This window comes from Perna viridis, chromosome 8 (assembly GCF_037379345.1).
Source record: "Perna viridis isolate PV_CMFRI_1.1 ecotype Kerala chromosome 8, ASM3737934v1, whole genome shotgun sequence".
Classification (NCBI taxonomy): Eukaryota; Metazoa; Mollusca; class Bivalvia; order Mytilida; family Mytilidae; genus Perna; species Perna viridis.
Window position 1 is genome coordinate 27347750 of NC_142452.1, and position 16753 is coordinate 27364502.

A 16753-nucleotide genomic window follows, 5' to 3' on the forward strand; every position below is an offset into this window, starting at 1 on the left:
TTTTTTTGCTTTAACTAAAATATTTAGAGCTGTCTTTAATGAGATGTAAATATATGCAACATTGAATGATACTATAATAAACTTGTGGCATACAATGGTGTACAAGATCATGAATTATGGGATGTCTGATGAAAGTGGTCGTGTCTTCCATTTGAAATTACAAAATACTGGACTTATCTAAATTCAGTGTCATCAAACGGATAAAATTAAAATACTGTATGGGCAACGAAACACTTGGACTAGTAGCACTGGTTGTATAAGTTTATGAATCTCAGTGGCTCTTTAGACACTTTATTTAAGAAGTTACTTGATAATTAAGTATTATATCCTAGACTTTATAGCCCTGTCACACTACAACGTTTTACTAAACATTTGTCGACGTTCGAAAAAAATACGTTGGCTCAAATCTCCTTAATAGTAAACTTTCCCTTTCTAAGTGGTAATATACCAACATCACCAGCCTATGGAGTATACATATTACAATTGATGTATTACTGTGAAGCCTGTGATCTGTAATCGGACTTTCTCTGCAGAGCACGGATCTTGTCAAGTGAACTTCTCAGTCAGGGGTATATTCAGCCTTTGTTAATATCATTACTAAAGAGGTATTACGGTCGACTACATCACAATCTGATCGACCGATATCAAGTTTTGATTTCCCAGATGAGACAAGATTACATTCGACGTCTTACCGGATTGACTACCAACCGAACTTAACACCTTCTAGCCCAATGAATAGCTCCTTTGACACAAGTCAAAGTGGGTAGGTCAGTACAAATCTCTTCTCTTTTACAATTATTATTACATAGCTATCCTAAGAATGCCAAAATTACAAAAGTTTTTATTTAAGTTTACATGTCCATATCTGGAGATATAAATTTTATTTCATCCTGTACCGGAAGTAAATGTTTTTGATATTGATTTTTGTAATCATAGCACACTTCAATGACTTTGTTTTTCTAACAATGATATGGTTTAACATTTTCAAAACGCTTTATATGGTGAAATTTTGGTCTATAGTTAAATAAAAAAATGTTCTTTGAATAAGTCCTATGTACGAAAATCGCAGATCCGGTTAAAGTTAATAGTGATATTTTCGATAACTTGATACTGGCATATGTTTTATAGTGATTTTTTCGTTATCTTAATCTAATTTTGTCAATTTCGGATATTTGTCAAATATTTCCAAGTTGTCTACTACGCTTACAACAAGATACAAATGGATGATTATGCTCTAATGCTTGTAATGTTTGACACATGTCGCGGAGCTACATAAGTTTTGCTAGATTATTACCGTATTAGTTCTCCTTTGCAATATGGTGCCACTGTTGGAGCAGGACATGCCACCCTTCTGGAACACCTGTTGTCTCTTTGGGCATTTTTTTTTTTTTTTTTTTTTTTTTTTGTGGGAGTTCTTGTGCTTTAGTTTCTCGGGTGACATCTTGATTCCCTTATCTAGTTCATACAAGATTATTTAAGTAGATATCAACTCATGGCTGATTTAAAAAGTCCTCGGAGTTCATAACGGCAGACCATACTTCCAGTCAAATCCTTGTAACAATAAATGTGGTTGAAGCATTGAAGATATTTAAGCACTTCTTTAATTGTATAAAAATCAGTGTAAAGTGTGTATAAGGTGTGGCACATGAAGAAAAAAACTCAGAGATTTTATGGCATTATCCAAATATTTATACCTCACGACCTCTTGAAAAAAAACCATCTAAGTGTTTGTCAAATATATTTGAAGTATCCTATGGTAAAATGGCGGAACAATTTTCCAGCATTTTTTTTCCTGTATAAACAGTCAAAAACTATCTGTCATAGATTCTTTAGAATAAATTTAAATATCTTTTTTTTTCTAGAGGTAAGGAATGCATTTTAGGCATAAAAGACCAAATTGAGGAAAATGATGTGCAACCCAATGTCTGATTATTGAACAGAATGGTACTTAAATGAAGCATAATAAGAAAATTACCGAACTGACAGACTATACGCAATTGTCAGAATGAATATTTAGAATGGAAAGTCCGTATAACAAATAGCAATATCCAGGTAAAACCGTACATTTCAAAACCATTGCAATGGTCCTACCTTAGTACCAGTATTTTCAACGGAAAGGATTATTTATACAAGGTTTCATAACGTGCTGAACTCCCCAGTTATTTCCTGTATATTACATTTAAATACATGTATGCCAGTACAAAATTGCCGCCGGTTGTAAATGGTAAACAGTTATCAACAAAGGTTCGAGCGGAATTCCAAGGACAAAAACCAGACAGAGAATACAGACACGCACAACAAGAAAAAAACATGAAACGACTAAAATAACACGCTCAAAGAAAATAAAGATAATGTGCAACCCAGACTCCACTAAAACTGGAGGCATGGAACAGTTGCACTTGTGAGGTAAGTGTCCACTGCTTTCCTAGAAACACCTACATGGTTGCTCATTAAAAGCCACGTCCAGTGAAACTGTTATGTGGTGCAGATTGAAATCCCATAACGATCCACAAATTCTGTACTGATAACTTTAAATTTGTAACAATATTACCCTGTTTAAGAAGCTTAATTGTGAGAAGCTGTGAATTTTATGAAAAGTCCGCGTAGTTTCAGCAAACTCTATCATAACGTATGAGTTGTTTGAATTATAATAACACACAATACACAGGTGCTGAAGGGATGATGTCAATTGACGAGTGTCATCGCATTTGTCGTATAGTTATGGTCATGAGTTTTCCTCGGTCGATCTCTAAGTGTAGGTCAATATATGAGGCTGACTTTGTAGTGTCTGATCTCAAGTTCGATGAAAAAAAAACACAAGTAGGATAATCAAAAACAAAACATTTTCTTTAAAGCGAACACTGAGATCAAATGATCTAGTGAACGATGTCTCTTTGTGGATCGTTATGGTGTATCCATCAGCACCATGAAAACTGATGTATTCAACGGGTCATAGTTTTCCTTTCCTCGTTTGTCTACACCGGACTCGACTTTTTATGAGTAACTCGGCGGGTGTTTCTAGAAAAGCAGAGGACGCTTACCCTACCGGTGCACTTCGTCCATGCTCCCAGTTTTTAGTGGAGTCCGAGTTGCTCATTTACTTTTGTTGCTTTGTATGTATGATTTTAGTTACTTTATGTTCTTTGTTGTGAATGTCTGTTTTCCATGTCTGGTCTTTGTCCCTGGATTACATTCTTTTGATTACCGCTACAACCTTGGTTCCCTTGATTACTCTTTATATTAAATCCACTATAAAAACTGTATAGGTTTGTTTATTTGTTTGTTGGGGTTTAACGTCCCAGCAGCAATATTTCAGCTGTATTCAGACGATGAACATGAAATTGATGATAAAATGAACATGAAATGATGATGAAATGAAAAAGGGATTGGACACAAGGACAATGGGGTCGACAAATTTTGATTGCCACTGGAAATAGGGAGAGGTGGGTAGGGTCGGGCAATTTAGCCTCCTGTGGCGGAGCCCTATGGTTCCTACTCACGGAGAATACCACAGTATGGTTCTTTAACGTGCGAGGAACGTGGCATCTTTCCCAACACGGTGCACCGCTATGGTTTGCGGTCAGGTTTTCCGTATTATAGCCTGACAACCCCAGCATGTAACACGCCAGGGGTACCCCATTCCACCACCTGGGGCACACATCCCAGTTGCTTTGTGGGCAGAGCGCCCTAGCCCCCGGCTAGGTTCTGAGCACTATTTAGTCGCCTTTTACGACAAGCTTAGCGCAACTGCAGGCCTATTCTTTTGACACCCGGACCTGCACGGGGCAAAAAACAGGATAGGAGTGAAGGAATAGTTTACCGAGTACCGGGGTACAATTCGTTACCATCCGTCTGCCGAAAGAATAATAAAGGAAACCAACATTCTACCGGAAATGAAAAAAAAATGTAATCCAGAAACAAAGACCAGGCAGGGAAAATACGTCTGAATATACATAACGATTTTGCTGTCGAGTAATGTCGTGACTTTCCTATTTCGGAGTACCACCACACTGGACAAATTTGTTGTCAATAAAAATGTTGACATTTTGACTTCTTGTGTATATTCTCAGAAGGTATTTTGGAATTGTTTTTTTACAAAATATGGAGACTCTTTATCAAGTAAATAAGTATTCAAAAGAGTACAAAAATATATATTCAATAAATAGGTAAAATAAATGTAAAATACAAGTAGAACAAAGAAAAGACCTACTTCCAACGCAGCAAAAGAGAAAAGATATATTAAAATTATTTTTCGAACTTTGTAGGGAAGAAGCACCAAGCTTAAGATGAAAACAATCAAATAAAAGTAAAAGGTACAGAAAATAAATTTGTTGACACTATGAAAAATCAATCATTTATAACATGTTTGTTAGAAACATAATATTAATCAGTAAGATCTTGTGATATTGGAAATAAATCTTTTTAGGCGGCTTATGAGACGTATTTATTTCTAATCCTGGTCCAAAAACTTGTCTTTCATGCAACGATGCCGCACTAAGAAGACGGAAAAGTGGCACATCTTTACAATTTAGAAATATAAACACCATATGCAGGGCATCTGGTATGTAATTGTTTATTATTCTAAAATCAAAATTATCTCGTTTGTCACATATATGTTTACAGTAAGATGACTACTTTCGTCAAGGTTCGAGGTAAAGACATAAACTATGACGCAGTGGAAGCTGTGTCAGTAGTCGCGTTGATTTCTTGTTCTGGTAAATGATTTCTTCTATATTGATTTTCAATTTATCATGGGGTAACGTAGAATATAATATTGAGATTTAAGATTAACTAAAAGATCTTTAGAGTTTGTGAGAATCCACATATGATTCATACCACGAGTTTTTGTCTTTGATTTGTTTTCCTTTCCTATTATATAAATGTTCTTAGTCTTGGCTTTGGAAAGATGGGTCTATAATCAGTAAGAGACAACATCATACTCTTCATTAACACAAAGATATAATTGCATTCTATAAATTATAAATCTGAAGGTAATTTATGAAGAAATACGATAATTTAAATTTAATACGTTAAACAGGTATTGTTTACCGTTAGACAGACCTTGAAGGTTCGTTTTAATATCTATTAGCATCCTTCCATCCAGTGCACATGAGCGTATGGATATCGTACATCTTGAGTTAGTCGAACGTGTGTTTTATTCATAAACAACATGTTTGCACCCATTGAACATTTTCGTACCTTTCATTTTTTTCCACGCACTCCAGGTTCAACAACGTATGCCGACGTGTGAGAACACGTTTAGAATATGTCCTTAGTTATCAAGTGACTTGTATATAAATAAAAACGGATTTAAAAGGCAACATTAAAATCACGTTTTATGTTCAAATAATCAGTTATACTTTAATATTTTTCAGAGCTCATTTAACTTTGATCATGCTATATGTCATAGGGGTTTCAGATCTCGTTTGTCAATAAATGAAAAGCTGGGTTATTATACTGTATATTAGTATAGAAAAAAGTCTAAAACTAATCCATTAGATATGAGTATTAGATCGTCAGAGAAATATTAATATAATTGATACAAATATTCAAAATTGACACAAACAAGTTTCAAACCAAAACAGTATGGAGAATAATTAGCAATCAACATATAATGCCCACAATGGCGGATGTTTAATAATAAGCAGAGGACGCTTACCCCAACGGTGTACCTGGTTCATGCTCCCAGTTTTGTAGTGGAGTTCGAGTTGCTCATTTACTTTTGTTGCATTGTACGTATTGTAATGGTTATTTAACGTTCTGTGCTGTGTGTGTATCAGTTTACATGCCTGGTCTTTGACCTTGGATTACATTCGTTTGATTTCCGCAAGAATCCTGGCTCCTTTGATTACTATGTCTTTACTAACAAAAACGTAGAGTCATACCTCAGGTTATTGTATTTATATTGTTGAATATTGTTCTGAATGGATATAACCTTCACGAGGTCGGGAGTGGAATATTATACTCGTAAATGTAAGCAATAACAATTTAATTATATAGTAAGGAATAAATTTGTGTGTCACATTGAGTTCCTTTAACAGATGTATTTGATAGTGAGCTACTCGATCTCTGTTCTTAATTCTTTTCTAACTCTCCTACTTATTTCTAAAATTAAACCGTTATTTAAATACAACTGTCAAGCCTTGTTAATCTCATCTACATAAAATCCATCTGGTTGTATCAACAACCAAAATCCTATGTGGCAAACGATCTGATTAAATCTCTTCAAACGCTTAGTTCTCTAAAACAAATTACGTATGCACATTTATGTATTTAACCATTTTACAGTCATTTACATTTACAGATTTTTATATATTAATGTAAAGAAATATTAAACCATAAATTGTACAAAAATCAAATGTATGATCATTTCAGTATGAGAGTATGTGGAGTATGTTACTGTAAATTGACAATAGACTCTTCTCGTGTGGCAACATTTTCTATCTCCATTACATCTAAGCGTATTCTCCCAAATCTGGGCGCTGGGATAGTTACATGATATTCACTTGAAAGTCTTGTATTGTTGCGTTTGACTATGATCCCGAAAAACGAATTTTCTATTCTTGATTACATCATTTTCGCAATCACCCTAGGAATTTCTTTTTTTATTGGAATCTACACTGCCATTAAGAATCGTCACAGACAGAGTACAAAGGAAGTTCTCCTTGCTGGAGGAAATATGGATGTGGTGCCGGTGGCTCTGTCTATATTTGCCAGTTTTCTGTCGTCAACAACGGTTATTGGTGTACCTGCTGAGTTATATATTTTCAATACAATGTATATGTGGGCTTTACCGGCGTTTCCGTTTTCAATTTTCTTATCAGCGCATGTGCATATACCTGTAATTTATAACCTTAACCTTACGAGTACATATGAGGTAGGTTTATTTTTTTCCTACACAATGTCAAATGTAAAGTGAGGCACTGTCGAATATGTTTAGTGTACATTATTTGAGACCACAGATTTGTACCCAATAGACAACATAAAACCTATGGTTCTGTTTAGTATATAGAAACTGTGACAACTGTTTTTGAAAAGTTTAACCCTCTGAGGCAGATGATTACGTTTATAGCTTACATTCTGAAATCGCTGCATTTGTACCAAAGCACATTCTTATACAACTGGCTTTGTATAGTATTGACAGCTGGATTGATTGATAATGGTTTGATGTGTTATGGCAGATATTCTATGTATTTGGGACGAGATTGACAAATCGAACATAACCTATTTTGTATTAACCTGACACACTGAGCCGGAGGTATATTTTGCTAGCTTGTAGGTAAGCATACCAACTTACTGGGACATGTCAGTCTTTCTCCGAATCAAAGAAGCAAATTTTAAAGTCTTTGGTATGAAAAAGTCGAGGATCGAACCCACTGCCTTCAGCCATCGAGACAGCTCGCTTACTCTAAAAACCAACCAGACGGTATTTGAATTTTTTAAACAGTTGCACAAAAAAAGAGTGACAGGTAATAACATCGAATTTTATACAATATACACAAATTTGTTCACTACTTCTGAACAGTAAACACATAACGAGGCCATTTTTTATAAAGTTTCGTCAAATCGAGACTACCGCATTTGTACAGTGTAGACAAAAACCTCTGTTTTCTACAGTTTCGAGAACCGAGACCACTGCTTTTTTACAGGTTACATTAATCGAGAGCAACGTTTCTATACAGTTTAGTCAACTCGAGACCACAACTTTTATTTAGTTTAGAAAATTTATCCCACTGCTCATGTGCGTTGAAGACAAATCAAGCCTACTGTTTTCAGACACTTTATAGAAACCGTTCCTGCTGATTTTAGACACGTTTAGACAAATTATTACTTTTCTTTTTGTTCTTGACACACACAGCAAAGTACATAGTAATCAAAATAACAAAAGAAAGTACATGATTAACTCGGACCCCAATTCCCAAAACCTGTATAAACCAGATTTTTAAAAGGCCTTTTATGTCATTTAAAGTATTCTGAAACTTGTTTATCCGAACACCTGTCTTAACTTAACCAATTTAAAAGTCCAAAAGATTTGGGCGGCAGTTTCAGTGTATTGCTTTTTTGCTTGTATTTGTAGAAATAAAAGAAGCATCTTCATCTGCACATTTTCCCTGCTTTAATCTACTGTCGATAACTGTAGGGACAGTGGTTAAAAAATACCTGAATAAAATTCCCATATTGACGGTTTAGTTTATAATACATTGTTTTAGAATAACCTAATTCTAAAACCTAAATTTTATGCAAGGTTGTTACGACAGCAATTTTGACCATTTGGAGGAAAGAATTCTCATCACATGGGTTTTTTTCTGTCTATGCATTATATGCATATTTTTTGTTATTCATTGTGTACTATTCATTGTAACTAGTGTAATATGATTTTGCATATTTCCGTTACGATATGAGTAGTTTTATCATTCCGTGAATACATTTTATGTCATGTACGACATAACATAAAATCGTACATGAGCATATGGATAACCAGGTTGTGCGTCGTGTCTTAAAAAATGTTTACCCGTGGCATTATAAAGATATTTCTTATAACAATATTGTAATAAGAAGTTCTTTTTGTCACTTTCATATTTGTTTATCGAACTTTGTATGTTTTTTGTGTATGTTTTAGGCGTTTGTGTTGAAGTGTATAAATACATTGTTAAATCTAAATACCCGAACAGACCCTTTTGTGCTAACGTTGGGGTAGTCGATGAGCATGCGTAAAGCATGCTTAATATACATTTTCGCGAGAAAAATTCTTTTGTTCTACCCAAGCTCTACCTCACGGAAGTGTATATTGAGCATGCTCACCAACTTACCACAGAAAGGGTCTATAGTGAGATTTAAAGTGCTGGTATGCTGTTAGTGAGCGCGTTGCTTCATACTGAGATCGGTTTCATAGGGGTAGGGGCAATATTTTCAATTTTGTGACTATCTAGATGGAAATTTTATTTTCTTAGCTTCATAATGTTGGTAGTTAAAACATCCGTCAGAGGTTTTGGCTGAATAACTTGTATGGTCGAAATTATCTGACTTTTTATGGAGAATTCGAAAATCCCAATTTTGAAAAAAATGGTATAATATGATTATGAAAATCGAAAAGTCCTAAAAGGTACCAATTGTAATATTGCTACACAGGAAATACCAAAAAATACACGTTTAACTGAGGCGTAAATACTCTCCAGGTTTTGGCATTGAAAACTATCACTGTTAGCAATATTTGGTTGGTGAAGTGGTACATATTTTGCCTTTTCCTCAAAAACCGATATCGTGACGACAATTCCCATGACACCATTAAAAACGTTGAGACACTGGGCTATACGGTAATATCTTCAAATGTTGATTAACTTCGTTCAGTAGAACATACAAATTTGAACAATCAAACAACGAAAAAGTTGGATGTAGCCTCAAGAAGGACTTAAAAGTGGTCGAATACTACAAAAACGTTTATTTTTAGCGACATGTTAATTCGTAAATGGAAGGTAAAAAGGTGCTTGAGAACTATATCAGATTGGCAAGTGAGAATTGTACAAAGGTGATATCTCAGCTCACGTACTATTATCATAGGTATCAAAGTTACTTTAAAAGGACAATAGGTAATTTACCCAAAAAAAATGGGTGTGGTCAATTTCAGATTCATTGACATAGGAACATTCCATCACAAATTGTTCAGCATACCTTATCTAGTTATTATTTACTGGTAAAGTTTTATAAGTTATAACATAATCTGTTTTCCTATTGCTATTTCCAAGTTTTGTTTGTTTTTTCTTCTTTTTTTCACCTTTGCCCCTACCAGTAGTGAACTTCTCCACTTAATGCAAATTATCATGGTCCACCATATACAGAAATGATTGATTCATTATGGTTAAACGTCATATGGCAGATATTTGATTCATGTCAGAACACGAATGACTGACCAATCAAACAAAACCGATCCTGCTAAACCGGACTTTTATTGTGCTAACTCACATAAGCAATAACCCGCGGGTAGAACTAGCGGAGAATTTGCTAATATAAGAAAGACAAGTGTAATTAACATCCAATTATTTTAAAGACCTATATTAATTTGATCATTGAAAAGACAAATTAAAACAGTAACGTGTTTTTAAAAAAAGATATGTTGGATTTTCCGTTTTTAAAACCGGATACACAAAGCTTCCCTATCGTAATTTTTTGTTTGTAACTTTGAATTTTGGTAATTTTCTTGTATTCCTGTCGTTTCGTGGAAAAGAAAGATATAAAAAAGACCATAAATAACTGAGTGCTGACATGTAATTTGTTTGCTTATAAAATATAAATTTAGTGAAACAAGGATGTTTACATCATTTCAAAGGTGTAAAGTTCAGTAAAAGGTACATTTTTCCGTTCGGTGAAGAAATAAGTATAATTGGAGTGTTATTTTATAAAATTCATCGGTAAACCGAAAAACATGTCACCTGTATGCAGGCAAAATGTTAAACAATAGGAACTGTCAAGTTTTTGTATAATCGGTATTGACTTTAAATCCTGGTGTTTTGAAATTCAAGTTCATAAAACTGACTACGACATAATGAGAACTAAAACATTTTCAGTGGTTGACAATGTCATCTTTGCTTTAACCCTTTCGATTTCACTTTTGATCGGAGTGTACCATGCATTCAAAAACCGAAATCGCCAATCGACGAAGGAAGTGATTTTTGCCGGTGGAAATATGGGACCCGTCCCCGTTGCGCTTTCCTTAGTGGCCAGTTTTATATCTTCGGTTTCCATGATTGGATTACCAACAGAAATGTATCTTTTTGATTCAATGACAATGTGGGTGGTACCGTCTGTACCCTTAGCCACCGTACTTGTGGCAGGCATATATATTCCAATATTCTTCAATTTAAAACTGACAAGCGTTTATGAGGTAAAGCACGAGAGCGTTCAAATAAGAAAGCTCTGTTTTATAATAATCTAGTATGTGTGTGTACAACCTGTTAAAAGCATTTTACCTGAAGATTTTTACTCACGTTTTTTTTTCGTTTTTTTATTTAACATAGAAAAGACAATGAAAAGTGTGTTTTAGAAATACTTTGGCTTACCACTACAACAAACTAACTGTTAAACCCAGTATCAATTTGTAACAAACTCCTTGGAAACATTTATTTACATACGTGTTCAATGGCGGAGAAATAGCTTGTCACATAGTTAGTGTTAAACAAGTATTATTTGTGTAAAGCAGGTTTTCACCTTTGTTTTTATAAATTATAGTCTCGTGTTTCATTCATAGACAAAAAGATGTTATGTGCCAGTCTCTGTAAGAATCAAGCAGTGAGCAAAACACAGTAATGTAGCCATTTATACAATACCGGCGGATTTTTCATGTCAAATTGGTCAATTGAATTGAAATGAACACTTTAAGGACAGATAATTCTTCCAAATAATCTTATTAACTAGTTAAATGAAAACCTCAAACATAGTAGTGGTGCGGAGTATGAATAGAAGTAATTTCAAATACAGAAGATTTCCTTGAGTAAACATATATTAGCCAATTGATGAGAATTCGCATTGCATTTTTATTTTTATTTTTCACAATTTGGCCTGTCTCTTACAAAGACTTGCACTTAAATGGATTGTCAAATGTCTAAATTCACACTTTAAGATACATGGGAAAATTTGAAGAGAATAATAAATCATTTTAAGTTTTAAGCGCTTTTGTAAGCACTTTTGATTATCACGTATTCGCAAAAAATGAACTATCAATGGAAAGATTACCCTTGCCTAATATTTTTTAACAGAGTATTACCATTTTGTGCTTAGGCTATTAACATAAACATAAATTTGTTACGTCAGGAATGTCTCACCTTTATTTCATAAATCAATGTTATAGGTTATATTCGTTGGTGAATCCAATACTTAATTCCCTAATACTTATTACAAAATTTTACTTCCAGATTCAAATTTTTGATATTTTTATTAATCAAGGATTATCTTTTTTTTTACATCTGTTTAGCCATGTTTTTTTCACCTGAAATTTTATAACAATATCCACCAAGGGTTATATTTCAATTGATAGTTTAATGTTTTGAACATAAAAATAGAAATATCAAAGTGAGTTTTGTTTTTCGATGTTACCACTGTTAAGTTAAGATGACAGCAATCGTGAAATGGAATTTAAATGGACACTATTCTTTAATAAGGTGATACAGTGAAAGTACTTTAATTCGTAGACACCAATTTCCGTGGTTAAGGGACGAAACACTAGTTCATGGATTGTTGAATTCGTGGTTTTGATGTTTCACATCAATGGGATTCCCCATTTTGTTGGGAACCAAACTTCGTGGTTCGGCCTACACACAAAAACCACGAAAACTGGCACCCTAGGAACAATAGTACTGTCACAGTAAGAGCAATCGTAAAATGGAATGTGTATGGACACCAATCTTTAATAGAGAGTTATTACGGCAACTAATTGCATTTTGCCTAAGATGCAATCACGCTACAATATAACCGAAGATAATATATATTGACCATTCTTTGCACACTGCTTTTTTCAAAAGATTTATTCAAAAGTGTTCTCTACATATTGCCATTTTTACTTGTTTCCAACCATTAATTTTACAAACGTTCCAATTTGTCCATTTCAGTACCTAGAGCTCAGATTTAGTAGAAGTGTACGTCTGTTAGTTACATTATGTTTTTGTATTTATATGGTAAGTCTAAATATAATTGATACTAAATTGAAAGTACGTCCAATTACTTGATGGATCAATTTGTATTCAAATGACCAGAATTACATTCTTCAATGATTGAACATTTGTTATATCAGATGACCGAAACAACACTCTTTTATATTTGCCAATTTGATCAGTTGTTGTTTGTTGTTTTGTCGTAGAATGTTTCTAACTCTTCAATATTAGACATTAAAATACATGTTAAATAGTATATGAACTGTTAAAAATATGTATTCGTATGTCTTAAAAAGGATTCCTTATTTTCAAATACGAATGTCGTTCACTTGATTTTCAGATCATGTACATGTCTATTGTTTTGTATGCCCCTGCTCTAGCCTTTAATGCAGGTATGTATACATGCACTTAGTCGGACATAGATTTTGACTTCTTATTTACATAAGCTATAAATTTAGCTAGTATTGTGGTCTTGTCATTATGTACAAATTAATGCAATGATTAACTTACGTACCTTTAAAATTGTGCCTTAATTTTGAAACTTCCACGAAGCTCCTATAAACAAGTTTGCGACTCCGAGGAATTTCAAAAGGCACTTTTTTAATAAGTAATAAAAATTGAAGTTTCTTTTCCAAAACTTACCGTAAATTTGGATATCATAACAATAACTTGACAATTTTATCTTTATTATTTTCTATTATGTTGTCGTTGTTATTAATGTTTATGTTTCAAAAGCTCTGTCAAGCTTCTGTTTTACTGTTGTTTTAATATGAACCGACTTAAGATAAATTTACATTACTTGACGAATGTATAGAGTATACATCGGTGAAACAGTTCTTGCCAACAAGAATTGGCTCTTAATAAAATAAACAAAATAAACAAAACAAAGTCAAATCCACCTTTTTGTACTTAGACAAATGCAACCATGTGCATGTAAAATAAATCAACGAATTCATGTAATAAGCGTACAAGGCTAATATTTAGTAACGTTGAACATCGTAAAGTCATTCTGTGTTGTCATTATAATGTTGGTTTTTTTTTTCAATTAACAAGGATATGTATCCACACACATTCTCACTTAAACGCTACCATTACTGTTTATATACATTTATATATTACTCGGGTTTTTCTTAAAAATGTTATGTTGATTTTTGTTGTTTAAAACTCAAAACAAATGCTGGGAAGAAAATTAGAGACGCATTTCATACCATGAAATAGTTGCACCAATATATACTTTTCAAAGGTCTAATTTATAGAAATTTTGTGGATTAAATACAATTGATACCATTGCATTGCTTAGATGCCACTGACTTATGGATTACGGAAACAAAACATATGGGTTTCTCCACTAATTAGTATCTTAAAATTATTTTCAAATTACCTTGAAACATGTAATAAAAAATAAAAGACTCTCGCACAAAGTAAAGCATGCTATAAGTTTACAAGGTTGAAGTCATCACTACAGAAGTTTTATGGTCGTCAGTATGAACTCGTGGATCGTTACGGTGTATCCATATGCACCATGAAAACTGATTTGTTTAACGTGTCATTTCATTTCCTCTATCGTCTACCCTGGTCTTGACTTTTTATGTGCATCTTGGCGGAAGTTTCTAGACCGCACAGGACGCTTACCCTACCGATGCATCTGGTCCATGGTTCTAGTTTTTACTGGAGTCGGAGTTGCTCATTTAATTTCTGTGTATTATTTTGGTTATTTTATGATCTTTGTTGTGTGGGTTTGTTTTCTGTCTGAACTGTGTCCCTGGATAAAATTCTTTTAATTTTCTCTAGAATCTTAGTTCCCTTGATTACTCTTTAAAAAAAGTTCAAAAATTTTGGGATGTTGTTGCCATAAAGTCAAGGATGTAATGTATGGCCATATGATGCAATAAACATAGTCAATATTTTTAACTGCAATTGTTCTATTTGGCTATTTTATATTTGTCAGTATTATTTTTACCACGCAAACATCATTTTATAAATATTAAAACACATTAAAAACAAATGGTCATTACTTGCTGTACACATAAGTCTTGTTGTTAACTCGACAGTAGGATATTAATATTAAAACAACTTGGTTAGTTTGGGAGGAGGTCAGGAGAAGAGTACCATGCTTTTAAATTGACTGCAAAGTTCATCTCTACCTGGGTAGACATATAGTGATATACATTGTCTTTTCCAGCTCTTATTAAACGAGAAACTTCTCAGAAAGTCTATTTATATCAATTTTAATGTGTTTTGGTGAAACGAGCTTCCGTCTCAACCGTAGAAATTTTAAAGTCCCTTTTTTTGGAATTTAAAAGTTCATCGGTTGAGCTGGTTACATGATTCAATGTATATTTCAAATTATTAGCATGAAGAATTACTGTTGCATGCAGTATCGAAGCTTGAGCTTTCTTCTTCTATTTTTGCTTTGTTTCAGTAACTGGTTTCTCGTTATGGGGTGCAATTTTGTCTGTTGGCATAGTTTGTACAGTCTATACGGCTATTGTAAGTATTACTGCAAAATTTATGGCGGTAGGATTCAACGGATGTATTTTGCGTGTATGCTCTATATATAACCGTTGCTTATATGAGCTAGCAACAAAAATGTAGCTTACTGTGTCAAACAAGCACAAAGCAGGATTTTTATAATGATAGTGTTCCGGTACTGTAATGTATAAAACACCTGTCAGGAGACTTTAAACTTAAGTTTATTAACCAATCAATCACTTTTCAATAAATGTTAATCACAATAAGCAGAGTCGCTTGCCTACGCTGACGTTTGAAACTCTATTTTTTTAAATGTAACTGATACTACACCTAAATGTACTTTGTATCATACCTTTAATTGCCAGCTTAGCAGATTATATTCATGGGCAAAACAAACATGAAGGTCATTAACCAATGAGAAATTTCTTTTATTAGAGTCATAACATAAACTTGTCTGAAATATTTAGCACGATTTTTCTATTTTATGATTACGATAAAACAAGAAAGTACATGTGAAGGTTACCTTAGATAATCTAAACAAAGATAGTAGTTCAGACGAGGTGACGTGTCCTCATTACTTTATTCTTCGTGGAAAATACTAGAGAAGAAGTCATGCTTAAAAATTGCCTTTCACTCTATATGTATATGCATATACTTTTACATAATTATTTCTAGTTTATGCATATTTGCTACGATAATTCCACAAGGAATCCCCGACAACTGTCACGTTTCTGCATTAAAAGTTTTCCGTTTACATAAGCATTCTCACATGTGCCAAGATACATGACTGTAAACTCAGATATGTGTAATTAACCTGTGCTATCAAGAATATACTTTGATAAAAAGACACATTAAATCTATCCTTATATTTTTTTATCATATGGCCCAATGTGACCCACTTCGACATTTTAATACTTAACAATAACGTACAGATTCATTAAAGAATAATGCAGGTCATATATTTAAATTGCTGCTTGGAAAAATGCAAAACTTACGTATTGGTATGAAACATTCTATATACATCAGAAAGCTCAGACAGTTTATAGTGCAGGTAAATAGATATACAATGTAGAATGGATAAAATACACTGTACAAATTCATTACCATTTTCTTTCCCTGTATAATCGGAATAGCTATGTAAGAATGTTTATTCGTGTCAGGTGTGTTTCGTTGAGTATTGAAATGAAAATGCAATGAAAAGTCCAGGAAAAAACGTATTTCAACTCCTGCCTGATTCGTAGACTGCCTTGTATTTAATAAATCATCTTGCGGTTAACTGACAACATTTATTATAATATTATGACAATGTTTAAACTGTATGATAACATATATAGATACAACATGTAAATCAATGTCAAATCTGTTCATCTGCACTTGAAGTGTTATGTAAAGGAATAAAAAGTACACTTTCCATGCACCAAAAATGTGCATACCTAAATGTGCATATATTGAAAAATACACTTTACACAGCTTAAAACTAAGATGAAGTTGTATTGTGTTACATTTATCAATCGTAAAGATACATATTGAATCTCGTTAAGCATTATACGTCGATGGCGACTTGATTTTTAACTAACAAGCATATCATAATATTTTAATAGAGAATAGAGAAAAGGTTTCAATTAAGAATAGGCTGAAGT

The 16753-nt window shown here is 33.3% G+C and overlaps 1 protein-coding gene across 2 annotated transcripts in view; it reads left to right on the plus strand.

Moving 5' to 3' along the window:
* Nucleotides 1-16753, plus strand: part of LOC148610052 (sodium-dependent multivitamin transporter-like) — a 43369-nt gene that overhangs the window by 14368 nt on the left and 12248 nt on the right. Inside the window, exons 1-4 of one of the 2 annotated variants that reach the window (XM_088542008.1) lie at nt 10333-10879; nt 12600-12665; nt 12982-13033; nt 15064-15131. In XM_088542008.1, coding sequence (XP_088398134.1) covers nt 10541-10879; nt 12600-12665; nt 12982-13033; nt 15064-15131 — 525 coding nt within the window. In that variant the 5' untranslated portion in view covers nt 10333-10540. Of the gene's footprint in view, nt 1-10332; nt 10880-12599; nt 12666-12981; nt 13034-15063; nt 15132-16753 lie in introns of those variants that run through there. The other variant, XM_088542009.1, reaches the window with a different exon arrangement.